Raw genomic sequence first — 24,534 nt, forward strand, 5'->3', positions numbered from 1 at the left:
CTCCGCAACGGGAGAGGCCACAACAGTGAGAGGCCCACGTACCGCAAAAAAAAAAAAAAAAAAAAAAAAAGGGTAAGCTGTAAGCTTCTTTATGTTTCACTTTCCTTAGCTGTAAAATGGGTATAATAATATAATAATGGGACTGGTGGGATTAAAGGATACAATAGGTGCAAATCTCTTGGTACAATGGGTAGCGCTCAGTAAGCAGTGAAGAAGGGTGCCCTGACCTAATTGTACATGTGAAGAAGTGCCCTAATTCATTTGACTCTACTGTTATATCAACCTCTTGTGTGGAAGGCAGAGAGGATTTTTATTTTACACACGAATTGGATTGGTTTAATTTATTTCTAAATAAAATAAACCCACATGAACTGGGTTGCTGGAGAAAAAACACACTGGCTCTTCCTGTCACACGAAATTGCTGGGCTTCCCTCCCGGCTGGGTCTTTAACAATTCCTAGTGCACAGCACTTTCCTTTGCAGTCTAGGCTCATCTCTAATTACCGACATCTTCCTCCTTTCACATTCTTCTTAGTGTCACCTTTCGTTTTCAGCACATGACCTCATTTCCCACCTTCTAGTGAATAAAGACCACAAGGCTGGAAGTACCTATATTTTTCTGTTTCCTTACTCTTCCTTTGCTGTTTCTGCCCCCGTCTCATCTCAGCAGGAATAAGAAAGTGCTCTCCCTTCTTGCTATGATGGATTCTCCCACCCGTGCTTCCCATCCCATCTTTCCTCCATCTCCCCAGGAACGTTGCTGCTCCATCCGTTAACCCTCCTTTTCTCCTGTAGCTTTCTTTTTTTTGCGGTACGCGGGCCTCTCACTGTTGTGGTCTCTCCCGCTGCGGAGCACAGGCTCCAGACGCGCAGGCTCAGCGGCCATGGCTCACGGGCCATGTGGGATCTTCCCGGACCGGGGCACGAACCCGTGTCCCCTGCATCGGCAGGTGGACTCTCAACCACTGCGCCACCAGGGAAGCCCTCTCCTGTAGCTTTCTTGTTGTTTCTGTTTTTCTCTCTTGGGGTATAATCATACTGAAATCTCTCATCTTAAAAACAAAGTGTCAAAAAAAAAAACAAACCAAAAAAAAAAAAAACAAAGTGTCTCTCTTCTGGTTTGCTTTCAACTCCTCCCTCCCAAGCATCACAGCTCAGCTTCTTGAAAGCCTTTTCTACCACATTGGGTTCCTACATGCCAGTATGTAGACTGACACCTTATCAATCACCTGAACCAAAAAAAAAAAAAAAAAAAAAAAAATCTCTGTTTTAAACCAAGTTCCCCAGGTGATGCTGAGCTCAGCTAGCTTAGAAACTTACCTTCTTTGCGTCCTCGCCTTCACGTGTTTCTTGGTGGGCTGAGTTTGACTTCTGTCTCTAGTAATTCATTGGTATTTATCTAGCCAAGAATCACTAATGAGCTCTTAGTTGAAAAACCCAGTGGAGACTCTTCAGTTCCTAACTTATCTAAACTGTTTGCAATATTGTAACTATTTAAATAGTATTTTGTCCTTCAAATTCTACCCCTCTGGATTTCGTCCGGATCCTTTTCGTCTGCTTGTTTTTCTGCTATTGATGTTCTATCCAGGTCCCATCCATTCATCTTCTCTCATTTCCCTGTGCCTATGCCACCATATTCTTAGGTGGAAGCCCCCGCATTTCCACGTCTGTGGATTTCGCTTGTGCTGATGATTTCTGAAATCCACATCTCCAGACCATATTCTTGAATCCCAGAACCATATATTTTACTGTATGCTTGATAATCCTTTCTAGATGTGCCACAGTGTATCTCAAATCCAGTAGGTTCAAAACTGACCTCATATTCATTCTGATGCTCTTAAATGATAGTCACCAGTAATCTTCCCCCCTTTTTTGACTCATTCTATATTAATATAGCCTACCTCCTACTGTTTCTTTTTACTCTCTTATTTCTGTCTCCCACGTTTTTCTAGAATTTGTCCTTTCTTTTCTGTCCCTGTTGTCTTAATTTGGGACTCATAATTTATGGCCTGGATTACCGTGAGAAGCACACCATTGGTTTTTATATTTGTGGTCCTTTCTGCGGCTTCTCCTTCGTGTTGCTTTCAGGGTGAGCAGCTTACTATCCTGCTTAAAATAACATAATGGCTCATCATTGCCTTTAATGAAGTCCAGACTCCTTTACTTGGCATATGAATTTCTTTATAATTGCCTCTTCCTACTTTCTCAACCTTGTCCTCCACGCATCTCACTACATACCCCTTTGAATTTATCCACAAGCTTCTTGGGGTTTCCTGAACTGGCATATTCTCTTGTGCCTTTCTCTATTGAAAATATTGTATGTTATAGGAATGCCCTTTTCCTATTCAGGGCCACTACTATCCCATCATTGCCTTTGTGCAAATTAGAAACAGATTCTTCATCCAGGCAGGCAGTTCTGTGGGTGCTCAGATTGGTGACAGATGGTACTTTTGTGAGAAATAGAAGAAGACACCTCTGCTGTGATGAAACACCCCATGCTGGGATGCAAGCCTTGGTAAGCTGAATGCTGCCTCTATTTCAGCCTTTTTAACCTCTCTGCTAGGCCTCTGGGCAGTAAGAAACCATACAGTGGAGTGCAGTAGCCTTGCTCCCATCACCTCCTTTTCCTCCTGGAAAGTTCTTGCTTAAGATCGGTCTCTATCTAGAATTTCTACCTCTCATTAGACCCATGGTTCTTATCCTTTTATTTGGTCATCAGCCCCTAGGGAAATCTGAAGAAAGCTATGGACTCACACTCCATAAAAATGAGCATACTCCTATCAGACAGTTTATTCATGAACCCGAGGTTAGAAGCCATATTCCAAATGTTATTCAAATTTTGGCTAACCTTAACCCTAACCCTAACCCAGGATGGGGTCTCCCCACACAGAAGGCACTGAATGAATGTCTGTGGAACTGTTGAAAGCATTTCCCCATTGCCCACTTCTGTGCTTTTTCTTTGTATTCATATTACATACTTGCAAACCTCTATTCCCTAATATATTTTACACTCTGCCATCATGGCTTTCTTGTCTGTGTTCCCAGCTAGCTTCTGAAATTTTCCAGAGTAGGCACTGCTCTGCTTTTCTTCCCAGCATCTAACAGAACATAGTACTGAGCATATAATAGGCATTTGATAAATGTTTGTCGAATACGTGAGATTCAGTGACATTAAATGATTTGTTTAGGGTCACTCAGTGATGGTGGACCTAGAATTCATTCCATATTTTTTCTTCTGGGCCTCTTGTTCTTAGATCTTTTATATTATGTATTTGTATATGTATAAGTATGGTTGGGTGATTCCTTAACTCACTGTTAAATGGAAAGAAATAAGTAGTCTGACTAAATCTAAGTATTTGGATTAGTGTATTAAAACAGCTACCACAGTGGTAGGTATGGAATACTTAAATACACCAGTATTTTGCAAAATACTTCTCCATCAACTCTTGAGGGATAAACAGACCTTTGTTGGATAGAATTTAGCTACTGAGGAACTTTTTTGTAAGTTGAGGCCAATGATGATCTATTAGTGAAGAGACGAAAATCCATGTTCCAATTTCTGACCTTGCTAAAGGAACCCAGCCCTGGTCTCTAAATGCTTGTGTGATTTTCTCACTGTTCTCTAAGTAGCATTCCTAATCCTGGTTTAATCAATACCTACTGCTTGCTTGCCTGCTGTCTTTTACCTCCCGGCCCCCTTTTCTTCCCCCAGAGATGTGGGGAACTCATCACAATTGACTACTTTTGGTCTCATGAGTCAGGATTTTTTTCTAGATTGAGATCACGTTTGTTCAGTTGTACAACTTTCTGTTAGTTTGCTTCTTACAACTGTGATTCATTAATAATCCAATTGCCTTGTATTATAATTGAATTACAATTGAATTGTATTACAGTTCTCTTTGGATTGTAGTAAATTTCCTTTATGTTTTTTCTGAAACTGAAATCATCCATTTTACCTTTCAAAATGGGATGAGTAAATAGTTCTGTGTGAATGAAGACTTTCATGGAAATGAACAATATGAACAGTTTTTTCCTCTCTTTGGAAGATGGAGCTAAACTTACGTTAGAGTTTGGAAGTGACGATTTCTATTATTTCCCTTTTCACAGGTCTTCCTAAGGGACAAGTCCATTTTTTTTTTTTTAAAGCAAATAATCCAGCTGCTTGACTTCTCCCTTGGATTCAATGAAAACTTCAAGTCTCTCCTGTGTTGTAGAACTTGTTTCAACTCCCCATCAAATTTGTTGTCTAGGAAGTCTACTTGTTTTTCATAGGCAAATTAAAAAAAATGCAAGTTGTATCATAGTAAAAAAACACAAGTGTTTCTGGGTTATTAAGTTGGATTAAAATATGCCAGAGCCATGGTGACAGGAATATCAAATGTGAAGTTCTTTAGACTCTCCAAACAACTAATTTAAAAAATGAGAGGATTCTTCTATTCAAGTAGATGGCGTTTCTTGGACATTTGCTGTTCAGTCTCTCAACAGCTTTAAGTATCTCATTCTAAGTCAGAAGGGAATTGAATTGGCTTATTGAAAATCTTTTCCTGAATGCTTTATTGTAATGTGGAGATATATATGTAGTATCAACTATTTAACCATTTATATATATATATATATATATATATACACATATATATATACATATTTTGTATCATCTATTTAATCATTTATTATAATTTTAATTTAACATGATTGGTGTGGAAATTTCATGTTTTCCTTAGAACATTTTGAAAACACTGCTTAAGATATAAATGTTGCTATCATCTGAACTAAGGTAAAAATGTGAAATACTGATTCTGTGATTATACCAATCAAGTTGGGAGAGGGGAGCCATGGAAAGAACTTGGAGCCCCTGGCTTTCAGTGTAGGGCACATGGGTTGTGAGAGGGTTATCACCTTGGAAGCCCTGATAGGTACCATATTGGACTACTGAGGCCACTTGAGCCTAAAGATTTTGGACCTTGGGTAACTTTAACATCATGATTCTGCTTAAAGCTTTCCTAATAGATTACATTTTGATACTTGAAATTTCAGAGCAATAAACTAGAGGAGAAAGAGAGACTTCAAGAAAACCTCAGAAGAGAAGCTTTTAGAGAACATCAGCAATGGTAAGTTTATATTTTCAGAACTTTGTACCTTTTATAGACATATTCATTGTGCTTTTAAATTCTAGGTGATAGTAAGTAACTATTCAAAACATCTGGTGTTGGATTGTTGACTATTAATTATGTAATTGAACTCTAGAAGTGAGGTTCTAAGTTTGGAGATATCTATACTCATTAAAGTATTCTTTAATAGTCAACAGATTAGAAAGAATACTGCCAAATTTGAGAAATTCCCCATTCTAAATAACTTGGAGGGCTTGCTTTTTGGTGATCCAGGTTACTTTTGATTATGAAGACTTCCAAAACACCAATATAAGGAAGATGTTGTTTGAAAGAAGTACGCAAGCAGAATCTAAACTAACTAGGGATTTACCTAATGGACTGAGGACTTATATTGTTGTAAACAAGAATTGAGAAATAATTTCACAATTATCAGCAAAGCTCCCAATTGGTGGTCATACATCAAGGTACTTTTTCCAGTATGACTTGTGAATTACAGCAGCTAACATGTATAGGGCAACTATTATGTGCTTTATAATGTAGATAATCTACTCTCTTATACAAGCTTTAAAGATAAGTTTGTGTTCAGCTCTAAGTAGCTAGGTTACTTGCACACTGCTTAAAAGAATAGACAAAGCCAAAGAACCATATTTCTTTCCCTAGGTTAATTCCAAATATGGTAGAATTAAAACCAAGCAGATTTGGGTTCAAAATCCTAGCTCCACTCTCCAGCTGTGACGTTGGACAAACTACTAAACCTCTTTAAAGCTTAGTTTTTCTAAAAAAAATTAGGGTTGGTAATATCTCTCCCATCGGCCATTTGTAAGGATTAAATAAAGTATCTTATATAGGGCTTCCCTGGTTGTGCAGTGGTTAAGAATCCACCTGCCAATGCAGGGTACATGGGTTTGAGCCCTGGTCCGGGAAGATACCACATGCCGTGGAGCAACTAAGCCTGTGCGCCACAACTACTGAGCCTGTGCTCTAGAGCCCGCGAGCCACGATTACTGAGCCCGCATGCCGCAACTACTGAAGCCTGCGGCCCTAGAGCCCGTGCTCTGCAACAAGAGAAGCCACTACCATGAGAAGCCCATGTACCGCAACGAAGACCCAACGCAGCCAAAAATAAATATAAATAAAATAAATAAATTTATTTTAAAAATCTTATAAAGGGCTTCCCTGGTGGCGCAGTGGTTGGGAGTCCGCCTGCCGATGCAGGGGACACGGGTTTGTGCCCCGGTCCGGGAGGGTCCCGCATGCTGCGGAGCGGCTGGGCCCGTGACCCATGGCTGCTGGGCCTGCGCGTCCGGAGCCTGTGCTCCGCAACGGGAGAGGCCACAGCGGTGAGAGGCCTGTGTACCACAAAAAAAAAAAAAAAAAAAAAATCTTATAAAAAATTTATTTAAAAAAATGGTATATAAGTGACTGAATTTCATGGGGACTTGATATGTAACTTCTTACAGAGGTTCTTGTTGAATGGGATTGGACAGCTTATTTTCTAGAGACTGTTTAGAGATTTCTGGTTCCACCAGAACTAGTCATTGGTCTCCCACTTTCTGATGGACTGTACTGACTGCCTCCTCTTATCTATTCCCGTCGTTACACCTCATTTGTAGAATTTAAGATCATTTTAATGTTGGGGTGAGCATATGTGACACCCTAAAGTGTGTCCCTCCTCCAAGTACAGCATCCTCTGGTTTTCTCATTCTGCTGAGATTCTCCTGCCTCTACTGTAAGCAACAGCTCCTTGCTTTAAGACTCAGAGGTTGGAATGTAAAAGAAGTTTCTCAGCACTTCACTTTGCCCATTAGCAAGTTGGGTACCTGGCCTCCACTACCCAGACCAGGAAAAGAGTGGGAGATAGAATGGGGTTGGGTGGAAATGCTAATGAATGATGTTATCTTTCCCCACTTTTGTTCTAAGGCAGACATGGGGGTAAGGAAGCTGGTGTGAAGCTAAACACCAGGAGAAGTTGGCTGTCTTAGAGAGAGATACAGGGCGGCAGGCAATAGATTAAGGGTTAAGGTATTATTGCCTCACCCTTCTTTGGTAGAGAATGGATGAGAGTTGATTTCTCGGCCAATCAGAGGAGTTGAATGCCCCCAGATGCCATGGGGGCATTTGTAGTCTGGAGACACAATAAGAACAGATGTATTTATCTTGTGGCATCCTTGTTTACACTGGAAAAGGGAAGACCTGCTTACCAATGAGGGGTCTCAGGTACAGGACTGGGAAGTGGAACAAGTCCATCCTCTGGGGAGTTTTAAACATGATAAAGTGAAGGATGAGAGATTCTTGGAGTTTTAAAGGATGTGGGAGATTGTGTCATCAAACCTTTTTTTTCTAGTCCTCCAGCTTTTTGAGTCTGTGTTTTACTGAATACTAGAGATCATCCTTTTTCTGTAAAGAAAGAAGAGTTCTACCCTCAGGCACCTCACACACTATCAGTGGAGCTGAATTCAATTACACGCACATTTCACTCTTGATCTTTCTTCTGCTTATCATAAAAGTCCCAGTTAACCAAGAAAAAGAGAAGTTGGCTAAAAATGAGAAGTATCTCAAATTGATTGTTAAAGCCTATTGAGAAACACAAGAAGAAGTATATGTGTGTGTTTTTTAAATGTATTTTGTTTTGAAGTACTTTTGATATTAAAAGACCAATAGCTAATGAAATAAATGACCATTATATAGCTAGAAATATGAAAGAAACTTCTAGTATAAGATGGATCCTTATAACAAGCCTTTATCATATTTTCTTAGAATCAATTTATGGTGGAAGAATTGTATAGGAGAGCTATTAGAAATTTTTTTTAACATCTTTATTGGAGTATAATTGCTTTACAATGGTGGTTAGTTTCTGCTGTATAACATTTAATTTTTATTTATTTATTTATTTTCGGCTGCGTTGGGTCTCTGTTGCTGCGTGCAGGCTTTCCCTAGTTGCAGCAAGCAGGAGCTACTCTTCATTGCGGTGCGCGGGCTTCTCATTGTGGTGGCTTCTCTTGTTGTGGAGCACGGGTTCTAGGCTCGCGGGCTCAGTAGTTGTGGCTCGCGGGCTCTAGAGTGCAGGCTCAGTAGTTGTGGCTCATGGGCTTAGTTGCTCCGCAGCATGTGGGATCTTCCTGGACCAGGGCTCAAACCCGTGTCCCCTGCATTGGCAGGCAGATTCTTAACCACTGTGCCACCAGGGAGGTCCGAGAGCTCTTAGAATTTTAACAGCACAAAGTTTTCACTAGACCAACCTGGCTGTTCCCTATTCCATCCCCTTCACCAAAAAATTAGATTCTCCTGAAGCTGTCAAACTAAGGATCACAGAATAGAAACACAAATGAGGAATTCTTTCAATGCTGTGATATGTGTGTTTCAAATAGCAGACTAGGAGTGGTGTTCTTTGTTTTGTTTTGCTTTCTGTAGAGAAGGGCAACCATGGACTTGAGCAGACTGTAAATCCAAGTTGCTGGAGAAAAAGCTCATGATATCATCCTGGGGCACCACCATGAGAATCTTAATGTATTCTTTCTTACCACCTTGTTCCTGACTTCATTCATTTGCTTCTGATTATTTTTAGTGTTGTCAATTATTTAGCTAACAGGCAGAAAACTAGGCTTTTATTGACATCCAGAGGGACTCTCCTGAGTGTAATAGTGAAAGCAGTTTATTGAATGCCTGTGGGGTTGCTTTCTAATTGTACGCATTAATCTGCCCAAGCAAGCTGGCTGAAAATACACAAGCAGATTGCATGTGCAGATGGAGCACACGGGATGGTTTTTATGAAAAAACCTCTGGAATGTACTTCTGCAGTACTGTCTTTTCCTTAAAAATCAAATGACTGTGACTATTTCAATTGGCGGCTGAGAACAGACCAGATTAATGGTGCATTAAGTCTGCTACTCTGGCTGGGGACAGACTCGAATTTCACAGTGTAGAGTTAGTTCTAGGATTCTTTTTTTTTTTTTTTTTTTTTTGCGGTACGCGGGCTTCCCACTGCCGTGGCCTCTCCCGTTGCGGAGCACAGGCTCCGAGACCATGGCTCACAGGCCCAGCCGCTCTGCGGCACGCGGGATCTTCCCGGACTGGGGCACGAACCCATGTCCCCTGCATTGGCAGGCGGACTCTCAACCACTGCGCCACCAGGGAAGCCCAGTTCTAGGATTCTTGAGCATGAAGGTGAAGGGTAGAAATAGGCTTCTAACCTTGGCATAGTTTTCACCATTATTTTACTCTGTCATTCTTTACTACTTATAAAAATACAAATGTGATTTTTCAGGATGGCTTTTTTAATTAGTCAATATTGCTGGTAGATTTGAGGATTTGAAGTAACAGTTAATAAACCTTTGTGTGTGTGTGTGTGTTTTGTTATAATCAAAGAAAGGATGTTGTGATTTAGGTTATTTAAATTTCAGCATTTGAAATTTAAATGGTAATTTATTTTGAGTCATAGTCATCTTTCTCACCATGTGGTTTTTGGATGGATGTCGAGACAGATTTGAATTTTGAGCCCATGTAATGAGTTATGGGGGTTAGGGTAAGATGTGAATCAGATGCATTTTGGGTACAGGTGTTAGGAAAAACAATGTTCTCTTAAGGATTTGCTGGAGAGGTGAGAATTGGGTATATTTTAAGCATTTACAATTTTAACTCATATCTAATAATCATTTAATCTAATAGATTGTACATTTGTATAGTTTTAAAAATATACAAAGTGCTTGGCTCTTTTAAATGTTATTTCAAAGTAATAAGCTGCTGTATTATTGAGAACCTATGGAGTGTCAGCAGTGTTAGGCATATATACATTTTTTCATTCAACGTTTAGATCAACCCTGTTAGGGATATATCATCTTCATTTTACAGGTGGAGGGTTGAGTAATTCAAAGTCACAGATATATTGAGCAATGCAGCCAAATCTTGGTCTTGAGATTTGGAGGACCAGGGATAATGAGTAATTCACAGGTGTGCTGTACTCACAAGGTCAGGATTATCAGGCTAGGGTGGGGGTGATAAGCCCTGTAGCTACACGGGGGGCCTGTGGAGAAGACTATAGAATAGGCCTGTGGAGAAGACTATAGAGTACGTCAGTTCAGAGATAAAGACTTGGGCAAAACTGACTTCTGATTCTTCCAAGGAAGATCTAAATTTTGCCTGCAAGAAGCAAAAGAAAAACTGAGGAAGTATGTCTGCTTTCTCTGATTTTCCTCACACCCGAAGGACATCCTTTCCCAGGTCCGACACTGGATTAATTCCACAGTTAAGCTTCCTGTAGGGTACATGGGCTTTTGTGAGCTCTCCTGGCTGGACTGTACTCCTAGGTACCAATATTTCCAGGGGAGAAGAGCTCAGTTCTTAAAACCTTGGCTGAAAAAGCCCTTGGAACCAAGCTCATTCCAAAGTAGGACCTTCTTATTTCTAAATTGCCAAGCACGACCATGAGCTCAGCCTGCCGATGGTAATGTTGGGAAGTTTTCTTCATTTCCGCCATTGGAACCACGCGTCTCTTTAATTTCCATTTGAATGATAGTGCGATTAGTTCCTAGGAGGCACATCTTCATCTGTTTTAATTTCCTAGAGCGGAGGATCCAGGCAGGTCTGCTGAATATGCACGCTTAGGTTCCAAGTTTGTCTTCTAATATGCTCACTAAACTTCTAATGCCCTTCGTGGGAGCTTCCAAAAGACACTTAAGGGCTAAACTGATCCCTTATCCATATGGTAGGCTTAAATCCAACCTCACGTTTTATAATCCCAGTAAGGTGAACTGAAAGTCATCCTATTCGTAACTTTCTATCTTATGCTAATGAAGTGAACTTACAGGTACAAAAATCCTCTATTTGTTCAGAATGAGACTGAACAGTTTATCAGGAATCTGAGAGAATCCCTGTCTACTGAATGTTAAATCATGTTGATGGTTAAAATTTCTAGCCACTATCAATTCTTCCTGCAGATGTCCTGTGAATGTTAACTCATTTTCATTCCCACTGCCACTACCTTCATATAGGTATTTATCACATGCCACTTGCATTATGGCTTCTGTCTCCCAGTCATCCTCTGAGTTACTGGAATGGCTTTCTTACTCTCTTTGCCAACAGTCACTTTTCTCGATTGTCTTATATGTTTGTCAGATTTCATTTTCTACAGCACAGCTTTTGTCATGTCACTATCCTATTCCAAAAGCCTTGATTACTTCCCATTGCTTATGAAGTAAATTCCAAATTCTCTAGCCGCACGATGGGGGAATTGTGAGCCGCCTTAGTAAGATGTCAGAAAGGACTGATTGGGTTTGGGCCTCTGTCGGGTTGATTTCGGGAGAGGGTTTGAGGAAGCAGGGTTTTGTTCTGGGTTGGTTGTTATCAGGAAGCAGGGGTAATAGTGATTATGTATCAGGTATCTTTTTTTTTTGCGGTACGCGGCCTCTCACTGCTGTGGCCTCTCCCGTTGCGGAGCACAGGCTCCGGACGCGCAGGCTCAGCGGCCATGGCTCACGGGCCCAGCCACTCCACGGCATGTGGGATCTTCCCAGACCGGGGCACGAACCCATGTCCCCTGCAAAGGCAGGCGGACTTTCAACCACTGCGCCACCAGGGAAGCCCTCTTTTTTTTTTTAACTTTTTTTTATATTGGAGTACAGTTGATTAACAATGTTGTGTTAGTTTCCGATGTACAGCAAAGTAGGTATCAGGTATCTTAATCTTATTTAAAAGGAGGGAAGATACTTTTAATTAATTAATACTGTACTTGATAAATAAGCAGTAGTCACTCCTATTAGCCAAAATGTTGGGGTGTTTGGTCACTTTTGTGGTTTAGACAAGATTCATGTATCTTTCTTTGTTCAGATATATCATGGAGTGGTCTTTTTTTTCATGATTCATCACCATCATAAAGTGACCTCCTCTGATATTGATATTGTGTGAAATTACTTTCAATAGGAGAACACCAAGACTTAGCTGTGAATGCCAGGGCAGCTCCTGGATGTCAGGAACAGCTTCTGTCTTTTTCAGGATGTAGTTAATAGTTGGTTAAAGATAAAAGTTGACTGGTGCTTTACAAAATAGTTTCACTTAAGTATCTCATCACTGGAACCTGGTACCATCAATGCTCCTCTTGGGAGGGTAGATCTAGGATCAGACTGCCTGCCTGGTCTCAAACTTTAACCTCTCTCCTAACATTGAGCCTAGGTTTCCTCATATATAGCATGGGGTGGGGCTAATATTTGCTAACTTGAAGATTAATCAGTATAACCCATGTAAGAAATCTAGCATAGTGCTTGGAGGGAGAAGGTAGAGTATAAAGGAACTCCAAACAAGGATAGCAGAGGAAGAAGTAAGAGAGAGGGACCAGCTGACTCCGGCCTTTATCCCCAAGGGTAGAGCCTAAGAACTTTTGGACACACGAAAAGACCCTGGGGCCTGGAAAGTGCTCCTGGTAAATGTACTATACCTGGGGGAATATGTGCCCCCCCTCCCCCCCGCCATCCTGGAGACAAGCTGCCTGCACAGCCAGCCAACTTTATCACTTTTGTGTGAGTTCTAAGATCTTTACTGAAAAAAACTGCCACAAAATAAACTCCGGTCAAACAAATAAGGAATCCAAGAAAGAGGAAGATGTAAGATATCAGAACAATTATGAATAAAGAAGACAATGACATTTATAGCCAAATATATGATTAGCTTTTTTCTTTTTCTTTTTTATTATTAAGAATCAACATGATGAAATTAAAATCATGGAGGATTTCAGTGCTATGGAAGAGGCACAAGGGAGAGAGAAGGATAGGAAGTAAAACAATTATTATTTCTTTTGCACGAGTGAATGCTAGTGAATTCCAGATATTGATAGAAAAAAATAAGTAATTATGTGTTTATTATATGTTTAATTGTATTGTATGTACAAATAGGATATATAACAAAAACGTAAGAAGAAAAAAATCAAATGAAAAATTGATAATTACAACAAAAGGCAGAAAAGAGGGTGGAAGTTTTATAAGCAACAAGACAGCAATCACAAAAAAGGTATATAGGCTAAATTTCCTTATTTAAAAAAAAGTTCCTGGATTGCAGAAAAAAAAAAAAAAGCAAAAATCTAGCTATATGCTACTCTAAGAGATATCTATAAAACAAAAGAGTTGGAAAACAAAGGCATGGAACATATATCCATAAATGCTAGTAAAAGAAGGCAGATGTAGCAATATTAATATGAGACAAAATTGAATGCAAGATGAAAAGCATTCAACAGGATAAAGAATATTTTATGCACATAAAATATGTAATCCCAAAGATAATGTGAACTGTAAATATCAATATAGATTTGAAATATATGAAACAAAAACTGCTGAAGTCTGTAATATAGATTATGGATTTGTCAAATTTTCCCTTTATTCTCCGTAGAAATTAATAGGTCATCATGTGAACCAAAAAACTTCATAAGGAATAGAGGATATGAATAACAATGACTTGGCACGATAACATAGACATAGTTACAAAGTGTTGTACCTAGTTTATGAAAATACCTATTCTTTACAAATATGACTTAACTACCATTGGCCATGACTAAGGCCTCAAAGACTCTCAGTAAGTTCCAAAAATACCCCCAAATCCTATAAAGCCACTATTCCTAAGAAAAATGTAATAAAATTAGAAATTAAGCAATAAGAAATTTTAAAGTCTATCCACTTAAAAATTTTTTTCTAATTACCTTTTTAAAGGATTGTTAGGTTACCATCTGTCACCACACTAGACTTAATGCACTGATCATTTCATAATGTATAAAAATATCAGGTCACTATGTTTTATATCTGAAACTAATATAATATTGTGTGTTAATTATTCAATTAAAAAATAAAAAAATTAAAGATTCAGGTTCCCTGGGAGGATGGGGGGAGACTATTAGGATAAAAAATTTTGAAACCAAAACTGAAATTACAAATTACTTTGGGATAAGAGAATATAAATTTTCAAGTATTCCACGTTAAAATCCATGGAATATGACTACAAAATTATTTAGAAGATGCAGAAGTTTAAAAGCTTTTAGAAAAAATGGAAATAAAATAACTAAGCATTTTACTAAGATAAGATTATAGCCATAAAATAAATACAAATAGAAGGGAGGAAGAAATAAAGGGGAAAAAGTGATGAAGTTGAATAGAAAAATTTGTCATCACTAAATTAAACCAAAAACTAGGTTTATTTGGAAAATTCTGGTAAAATAGATAAACTTTTGACTTGTCTGAGTAAGGAATAAGGAAGAACTCCAAGGATAAGAAAGGAAGTATAACCAAAATTCGAGAAGAGAAATACTATGTCCTACTTCTGTTAATTTTTTTTAACCCAGATTTCCTCATTTATTTCCTAGGAAAATATATGCTATTAGACTAGAAACCTGAATAGAATAAAAACTTTAAATGGAAGGGAAAATGTAGTTTGATCTCACCTAAAAAAGACAATAGGCCCAGTTGTTTTGAAAACAGAAGAAGGTAACTTTCTCAGTAAAGTCTGGAACAGGATAAGAAGGGCATTTGCTATTTACCACTGATACTGATTTTTAGATAGAAAATTAGAGAGAGTTTCTATTTCTAACAAAGAAAGAATTTAAATATTGGAAAGGAAGAGATATAAGTGCCTCTGATTGCTCACCTAAAACCTCTCAAGGAAATCAACTAAAAAATTATTAGAACTGATACAAATAGTTTGACTATCATGAATGAATCTAAAATCAATATGCAAACACTTCTGTCTTTGCACCATCAGACACACCATCAAAAGCTCATTATAAAATATAATTGAAAGAAAAATTTCATTTACAATAATCATCCACACTGTAAAAGAGGTGAGTGTAAGCCTAATAGACCTATACATAAAATAAAATACCTAAAATAAAATGAAAATATTAAATGTAGATCATCTATTTACTATAGAAGGGGAAAAAATCAACATTGTAAAGATAATTCCACTCTTATTTATATATAAATTAAACAAGACCTTTTGTGAAATTTGCTAAAACATTTTTAAAGAGAAAATATGAAAAAAAAAAAGACAAACCTGAAAAACTGAAGGGACAGGGAGAAGCTTGTACCAGGTATCGTATACAACATAGGTATGGTAGTAATAACAAAGTGTTACTGGCATTGTAATAAATAAACTTAGTGAATGGGAGAGAGTCTACAAATAGACCCATGGGTATATGGGAATTTAGTATTTAGGACTTTAGCTATTGATAAAGGTATTTGTTCAATCAGTGTCAAAAGGACAGATAATTTGACAAATTGTACTAATTCAGCACAATTAGAATGTAATGAAAAATGCTTTTATAATTTTGTGGTAAAACTCCTTTCTACGCTATATACACAACTTAGAAGCCATAAGAAAAAAAATACGGATTTGACTACAGAAAAAAACCTATGATAGATGACGTAATGAACTACGTTACAAGTAAGTGATAGTCTAGGAGAAACTATTTGCCTCAAAAATAATGCGCAAAGGCTTAATTTCACAAAGAAGCCTTACAAATTAATAAGAAAAAGGCAACTCTAGAAAAATTGGCAAAGGGCTTGAAACAAATAGTTAAAAGAGAAGAAATATAAATAAATGAAATATTCAGCTTCACTAATCAGAGAAACAATATTTTAATTTATTACACTGGTAAAAATATAAATGTATTGATAATACCTCACATTAGGAAATGTGCTTTCATTTATTCAACAATATGTACCTGGTATGTGTCAAGCACTATACTAGGTTAGTAAGTTCCTGGTACGTACTGTGAATATCACTGAGTCGTGCTCCTGTTGCCCTCCCTCCATCTAGGCCCACTTCACTCATTTATATCACTGTCTGCACCATGCAGTCATTGGCATTTGTGCGTCAGCTGACAGGAGGTGAGAAAAGAAAAAACTGCCCCATTCACTCCCAGCAAGATGAAAAGAACCAGGGAGATATTTGTCACTGGTATTTTTTCAGTGAGGGTACCTTTTAAATTATGACTAGCTTTAAAATCGGTAGTTTAACATTTTTATTAGTATGTTCTTTTTTTTTTTGATGTGGACTATTTTTTAAAAAAATCTTTATTGAATTTGTTACAATATTCCTTCTGTTTTATGTTTTGGTTTTTTTGGCCGCAAGGCATGTGGGATCTTAGCTCCCCGACTAAGGATTGAACCCATACCCCCTGCATTGGAAGGCAAAGTCTTAACCACTGGACCGCCAGGGAAAGTCCCTATTAGTGTGTTCTTATGTGTCTTGTCATGGTGCAAAGTTGGCGGTTACCTGGTGGGTAACCAGGTAGAGGAAGGTGCGTAGCACCTTGTAGCCCTGGGGTGTGATTAGTGGCAGTAGCCTGATTCACAAGCTCCTACAGATCTAAGTGAATGTTTTTAAGCGTATTCTTTTTTAAAATCCTTGCTGTTTATCTATTTTATATATGGTACTGTGCGTCTGTTAATCCCATACTCCCAATTTATCCCTCTCCGCGCTTCCCCTTTGGTAACCAAAAGTTTGTTTTTCATGTAAACTGATTCTTCCATGAACGTTAGAAACCCTAGTTGTCTTTTCTAACTATTTTTTTTAAAAAGCCTTGTAGGAATTATCTTTGCATTTCTGTCTCCTATTTAAATGAGTCAACAGACACACATTTCACTCTCTGTGGCCTTTCCCGTATATTTTATCCTTTCAAAAAAGTCAAAAACTTTTTGATTGATGAATCTCCATTAACATTAATATTCCATCATATTGCAATATAACCAGCCATATCCCTTTCCTTCCCTGACTTTCTCACCCTCAGTTTCTCCTTCCAAACCCCTACCTGTCCTCAAACTACTGGGATAAATGAGTACACGTTTTTATACTCTGGGCCTAGGCCTGATACCAAGACAGCTTAAGGGTGGGTTCCTCCCCTTTCCCACATTCTCCTCCCCTGACTAAGGTTCTGAAATAACTAAGATGCCTAGTTTAATCCTTGAGAATTCTATTCTTCTACTCTTCCTCAGCTCTTCTTGGCCTCTTCTTATGTACTACTTGTGGAACTGATGACCTAAATGGAGAGAGAATTCTCTTGTATATATAAATTTATGTTGTATTACTAGGGTTGGCTAATTGCTGTGATCAACAGACCTCAAAATAAATAGTTGCTTGAGCATTATTATTATTTTTTTCTCATGTAAGACATGGGTGAACAGGTTTGAGAGGAGACCCCCTCCACTCAGATATTCAGGCACCGAAAACTGTTAGCAGTGCTACCACCTTCAATACACAAACGACTTCCAACTTTGTGCTGGGTTTGCCTCTATCCAGACAGCCAGAAGGAGGAGGAAAATGTATGGAGGTGCATGCGTAGGAAACTTATTATGAGTTCATCCTGGAAGTGGTGTGTATCACTTCCTCATTCCATTGGTCAAAACTCAACCACATGGCCAGCCTTAGCAGTAAGGGAGGCTAGGAAATGTAGTCAGGTTGTGTGACTAGAAGAGGAGAACTTCCATTCTGATGGATATTTAGCAGTCTCTGCTACAATGGGATTATGTCCAGGTGATGCTACGCTGAAGAGACATTTTAGGATAAGCCATAGGCATCACCCTAAGAACAAGTGTCATAAGGTGGAGATGAGTTAAGTAGATCTTCAAAACCAGTCTGTTATTGGTGGTCCATCCTCAGTTGTTCTATGGAGAATAAAGGAAGGGATCCTGTATTTATGCCTGGGTCAAAGTGATAAAGTGGGAGAGGATCACCCCCCTCAGTAGGTGGCAGAGTCACAGTGGTGACAAAGAAAGAACCCCCATGAAAAGGTGACTCAGTGCTAGAGTCCAGGGTTCTTAGTTTTGTTGGATTTCCCGTCCAGTAGATCTTCCTCCTTTTGCCCCTCAAGGAGGTTCATATATTTTGTTTTTATTAAATACGACCATAATTACCTACAGGAATTCCAGTCCAGTTCAGCCAATGTGTGGAATTTACAGTATTGATAGTAGAAAAATGCCATTTAGCATGGTAGCTTGGAACTTGTCTTGTTTGTATAGTTAATCACTTGGGAGTTATCCACCATTCTTCACAGGCCCCTACTTGTATGCCTCTGACAGTCCTGTGGCCCTGTCATTATGATTGTGGCATGAGTGGGGCAGTGATCGTTGGCACAAAGGCCATGCCTGGTGGTTAGCAACCCAGCCAGCTTAGTGCTTGGCATTGGCAGGTAAGAAGCAACTGTTGGAACACAATGCAGGGCTGCCAGCCTACTTGGTCTGAAGCTCCTTATCTGCTTATTATCATGGTGCTTCTTTTTCACTGCTTTCTCCCGTGGTCTGCTCTCAGCTAAGGATATTCAGAAATCTTAACCAAACTTCTGGCAATACTCTTCTTTTTGCACTTTTGACTGATGGCTTCATAAAGCCCCAGACAACGGGGCAGCTTCCAGCCTCTGCGACTTCATTAGTCTCCTTGTCTATTCTGGGCAAGATAAGCAATCCTAGACAAATGGAAAACCTGCTTGTCTCAGCTGCCGAAGCCTTGTGTTTCTCAGGGTTATGTTTGTCACTTAACTTTCAGCTCTTCCTTTCCCAGCTCAAGCTTCTGACCTTGTTCAAGTGCCGTGTTCTACCTAAGTAATTATTTGAAGTGATGTTGGCATCTCTTTAACTTCTAATTCCTTTCTGATTCCCCCCCTGCTCACTGGATACCATTTATTTTTACCGGACCATTTGTGTCTCCTTTGATGCCCATGCCCTAAATGCTTGATAAATTGGATCTTAGCATCAGCCTAAAGTATTAGCAGGAAGCAGAGGGATGACAAAGAAGGAAGCAGAAGGGGAGCAGGGTGCAAGGGTCTGGTGCAGTGTAAGTCTGGCCTTGCTGAGCTATTTGATTGTGAATATGGAGTAAGGGGATCAAAATCCCACAAATTACATGGGGAAAGGACAAAGGAACAGAAATTCATCACTGGTAAGCAGAATGGGGCAGTTGTTACAGTAAGGACTGGGAAACAATTCCAATATTCATGCTTGACATACATGAGGGGAGGAACTGGGATGATGGGGTGGATTTTTAAGGAAAAAGCAACTTATTAAGACAGGATTCGTCTAGGTCCATCTATCACAGTCTCTTAGAGCTAAAAAGAGATGCCAGAAATACAGACCAGAACTGGCAGCACTTCTTACCTTCCGTGGAAGGTACAAACCAAGTATAAAGGTGTGTGTGTGTGTGTGTGTGTGTGTGTGTGTATGTGTGTGTGTGTGTAGGCAGAGGGTCCATTTCTGCTTTCAGAATTCCAAAGGGGTCCAGGACTCATAAATGGTTAAGAGTTATGGGTTAGCAGCTCTGTGTATGCTGAGAGTAGTCAAAGCACGAGGGCAGTGAGATGACTAGGAGAGAGACCCCTGGAGGGTGAAGGGCCTAATATGACACCAGTGTGGAGTGAGGTGTTGTAGGGGAGGGATATTCCACAGCCCTACAGTGAAGTCTGAGTGTCACGCTTTAAATGTTCAGATAGGAAATTAGGGCCCCATACTGTGGAATCTGAGAGGACATTTATCTCCATGTCAAAGTACACGAAGCAGAAAAAAATGAAATCATAGGTTCATACTCCACAAACCTAGTTTTACATTTTTCAAACGATGAATGCAGCCTTGCAATAGCATTTTGTTTTGATTTTCTACTCTACCGTGTCCGCAAACTCACCTTTTGTTCTACCTAGGACACTTTTAGTCATCCCCCAATAAAAGTCTAGGCTAGTACCCAAAGGCACAGTAAATAATGATAGTTCTACTTTGATGAAGGCACTAACACCTATTTGGGTTGCGCTAGCAAAACTGCTGAGTTCTTGAGAAGATTCGACACACAGTCGCCACACAGAGGTACCCGTCCAGTGGCTGTTTGTGACCCACAATCTTCAGCTTGGGTAAGTGGAACGTCATTCAGGGTGTCATCTGGCACTTTGTAAAGTGGATGAAGATTAAGGCCAGAGAGTGACCTGTACAGCATAGAATTTTGGAAGTAAAGGCAGGTGATCTGAGCTGAAACTTTGACCTCAACTATTGTCTCAGCTGTAAGACAATGCTTGTACTTGTTGCCAACATTATGGACTGAGCATCAGCCTCTGAAAAACCTTTGATCTCACCCAGTCATCCGTCCATCTATCCATCCCTCAAATTTTTATGTTTATATAAGGTCTACCAAGCACATACAGTTTCTGCCTGGAAGGACCTTAGTCAAGTGGAGGAGAGAACCAGGTATAAAGCAGAGTGGTGAGTGTAGAGCGTGTAGCAGTTGGAAAGCTGAAGCCTAAAAGATGAGTCAGAAGAGAGTCATTCCAGGTGTCAGAAATTAGAAGCGAGATTAAGGTATAATGGCAAGAAAAAGCATGGCTGTGTTGGGGATGAGTTTTGTGTAGCCACAGTCTAGAAGGGCAAGCCAGAAGGCTGCAGAAGAAATCAGTAGCCATGAGGAGAGTTTCTCATTTGTGGCAGTCTGGGATGGTTCATTGTGTGGGCTGTCTTGGGTAGTGCAGGATTTGTAGCATACCTGACCCCGGGTACAAGATGCTATCAGCAACTCCCGGACACTGAGGTTCCAGAGATGCCCCACACAGGAAGCTCATGGTGCTTCTGGTAGAACACCACTGCAGACATGTATATGCCACATTGGAAAACTTGAACCTCATTCTGTCAGTACTGAAGGTACTGAACAGTTTTCAACAGGAAAGCCTCAAGGTCAGATTTGCATTTTCGCTGGATCACTGGTAACCAGGTGAAGGATGGGTCTGAAGTAATAGAGAGGTCTCTGAGGCTTCTATATTAGCCTCGGCAAGCAATGATGAAGACTTGAAGTAAGGTGGTGGGTGAGAGGATGGAGATGAGAGTGCAGGTCAGAGAACCACTTAGGAGGTGAACGAGGCAGGGCTTGGTTACTGACTGACCAACTGGGGGCAAGGAAGTAGTGTCATTAAGGATGACCATTGGAAAGCCTTGTAGTTGAAAGAAAAGATTGGTTTAAGTTTTAAAAAGTCTTAGCTTTTCAGGGTTTGGGCAGGTAAATGAGAGGTTGTTAGAGACATCTGATCTTCCTCTCCACCCAGCGCCTTTTCTCTTTAGTGACCACATTTTAAAATGTCAGGAAGACATTAGGACACTCCTTGGGAAAAAGTCATTCTCCTCTTACCTACAAACCTCTAAATGCTGCTTCTTTTTTCCGTGCTTCTAAGGCGGTGTTCCAAAGTCCAAATTTACTAGTGTGGGCTCCACAAGTCACATCAAATCCATCATCCCTCTCCCCTCATTGCAGGGCGCTGGAGAAAGGAATTGAGAAGCTGTAGGCAGTAGAATTAAACCCCGTGTAGAGACGCTCCATGACATCTGTCTGGATAGCCTTTTCATGATGGGGGAGGGGAGGGAAAGCAGGAGTTGGCTAGCTTTACCACCTGGGTGTTTGGCTGGCAGGATGGTCTTGATTTCTGTTTGAGGGCTTCTTGAATTCTGTGGTCGAAACACCTGTGTGCTTGCTCTATTGATTTTGGCTCGTTTCTTCAATTTAACAAGATCATCCTGGAATTTTAATAGTGTCTTCCAAGGCATTAGTAATCTCTCCCAGAGCTGCATTTTCTGTGGATTGATTAGTGCCTTAGTCATAAGATCCTCAGAGCTATTAATAGGAAATATGGAGCAGTATTGGCTCCTTACCAGCAGCATTCAAGAGCTGCTCCCGTTTTGACACCAAACTATTAATAATTTGTGGGTGTTCAATATATTTAACTGACTTTTTTACCCACATTGTATTCTTCTCATACTGTCTAATCCATATGCATAGAAGTCCTCAGAGAATGCACTGCAGACCCATTTCTTAATGCTTTAGGAAAATCAAGTATGTACATGACACTTCTGCGAAGTTAAAAGAAGACACCTGCAGTTTGCCTTAACTGTGGTCAGTGCACAGAAGGTGAGCACTGCATGGTCTCCATCTAGGTGGGGCGTGAGGAGCCGCACTGTCTCAAGTGTTTTTAAACACAATTTAAATTTTACTATATAATGCAACTTTCCTGAGAAAATTGTTCTTCTTACACTTATTTAAATGTGGGGCTGCCATGGCAGACGGGAATTTAATAAATGCCATATGACGATGTCAGTGAAAAAGACAAGAAGAAGATTCCTGTGGGTGTCACACAGGAGAACTTCAGACAAGAAGAACTTACAGTGTCCACTCACACATGGATGGATATAGTTCTCTGTACTGGGGGTGGGTGTGGAAGCAGAAGTACCAGCATCATCATACCCTCCCCAGTCCTGATCACTGAATGTTTCCAGCTGTACAATTAATGTACAACCCGTCTCTGGTTTGCTTCCCCCTGCCTCTTCTACAGGGACTAGTAATTTTTAAAAAACCTCATCCTGTTCTTCCACTGCCCAGTGGCTCCCTATATCTTCAGGGATCAAGTCAAAATGCCTTAGCTTAAGCACAAAGCCCCCTCTGCCCTCTGTCTTCCTGTGCCTCCATTCTCCCCGACCTCCCACAACTCACCTCTCTGCGGTCCTGCAGTCTAGGTCTCTGCTGCTCCAAGTGTGCTCCAGGGACCAGCAGTATAAGCATCACCTGGGAGCTCCAGACCTGAATCAGCCTGCATTTTTTTTTCAAAAATTCACCAATTTTTTTAAATCAATTTTTATTTATTTTTGCTGTGTTGGGTCTTCATTTCTGTGCTACGGCTTTCTCTAGTTGTGGCAAGTGGGGGCCACTCTTCATCGCGGGCCTCTCACTATCGCGGCCTCTCTTGTTGCGGAGCACAGGCTCCAGATGCGCAGGCTCAGTAGTTGTGGCTCACGGGCCTAGTTGCTCCGCGGCATGTGGGATCTTCCCAGACCAGGGCTCGAACCCATGTCCCCTGCATTGGCAGGCAGATTCCCAACCACTGCGCCACCAGGGAAGCCCTAGCCTGCATTTTAACACGGTCCACGGGTGATTTGTGTGCACCTTAATGTTTGAGGAGCGCTGCTCTCTAATTCCCGCCTGTCTGGCCATATCCTCTCACTTCCACTACTCTGAACACTCAGTGCAGTTTGCTTTAATTTTTTACCCATGTGTCACGTGACCTTTAAAAAGTCAACACTGAAAGGCATACGTCCCTTGCATCCCTTCAATGCTACCTCCATTTCAATTCTTTAAACTCCTTGTATTTTCCATTGCTGCTGTAATGATTTTTTTGCCAATTTAGTGGCTTAAAACAACACACATGTATTCTCTCATAGTTCTGGAGGTCAGAAGTCAGACATGAGGATGAAGGGACTGAGGTCAGGGTGTCAGCAGGGCTGGTTCCTTCTGGAGGCTCGAGGGGAAATCAGTTCCTTGCCTCTTGCAGCGTCTCTGCGCTGCCACCATTCTTTGGCTCCTTGGCACGTGGATGACTTTAATCTTGACGTTTCATCCTCACCTCACCTTCTCTCCACACTTTGACCTTCTCGCCTTCCTCTCATAATGACCACTGCGATTATATTGGTTCCACCTGGATCACACAGGCCCATATCCCGATCTCCAGATCCTCAATTTCTGCAGAGTCCCTTTTGCCATATAAAGTATAACATTGACAACTTCCAGGGACTGGGACGCGGACATCTTTGGGGGGCCACTATTCATCCCGCCACGTTCCCTTAGCTGTGTCTTTTGTTATTTGGCTCTAAATATCTGTTAACGTGTATATTGCTATCTCTTGATTAATCAGTGTTAGATCTTATTCATTTCTTTCCCCCATTCTCCCAATATAATCATTCAGTATTTCAAGGCTTTCCTTTATTATGACTCTGAAAATATTTTCTCACTGCCAAGCCAGTTATACTCTACATTTTTTTCCTTTCAAAACTTTGAAAAAATTTCATTTTATTTTTGCATTTTCTTAGTTTCCTTTGAACATCTGACGGCCTTCCTTTAGCTTTTGTGACTGTTCTACAAAGTGCCTCTTGATGAAAATTTCCACACAATTTTCCACTTTGTGCCTGTCAGATAACTTGTCAATTTTGGGTTTCTTTCCCTTCTGGAAATGTCCGTCCTCTCTTCCTCCTCCCTCCTGACTTAACCTGTGCTGGTTGTTCTTTTAAGCCTCCTACACAGCTGTGGTTCTGCGACTCTCCTTTCACGGAATGATTCCCAACCTCATCTACACATTGGAATCACCGGGGGCGGGGGGGGCTTTAAAGTTCCCTGATGCCTGGGTCAGAACCCCCTGAGCTCCTGCCGTATTGTGGTCTGGGCTTCAGGCTTTTAAAGCTCCCCAGGTAACTCTACCCTGCAGCCAAGGATGAGAGTCACGGCTGTAACATCATCTGGGGAGTTGCTCGTGTTGCTGTTCTGTGTTGGGTTCCCTGATTCCTGGTTCTCTATTTTTTAAATTTATTTCTCTGTTTTGGTGGAGCATATTATTTAGTAGCTTGCCAAGAGAAGATGTCTGTTCAAGCCCTTGCATGTCTGAAACTGTCTTTATTCAGCCC

At 40.4% G+C, this 24,534-nt stretch overlaps 1 protein-coding gene across 2 annotated transcripts in view; it reads left to right on the top strand.

The window, feature by feature from the left end:
- EPSTI1 (epithelial stromal interaction 1) overlaps positions 1-24,534 on the top strand; it is a 98,700-nt gene that overhangs the window by 37,556 nt on the left and 36,610 nt on the right. For both annotated transcript variants that reach the window (XM_059995502.1, XM_059995501.1), the window contains exons 6-7: positions 5,034-5,107; positions 19,871-19,964. In XM_059995502.1, coding sequence (XP_059851485.1) covers positions 5,034-5,107; positions 19,871-19,964 — 168 coding nt within the window. The remainder of the gene's footprint in view (positions 1-5,033; positions 5,108-19,870; positions 19,965-24,534) is intronic.

Source organism: Delphinus delphis, chromosome 18, assembly GCF_949987515.2.
Source record: "Delphinus delphis chromosome 18, mDelDel1.2, whole genome shotgun sequence".
Taxonomy (NCBI): domain Eukaryota; kingdom Metazoa; phylum Chordata; class Mammalia; order Artiodactyla; family Delphinidae; genus Delphinus; species Delphinus delphis.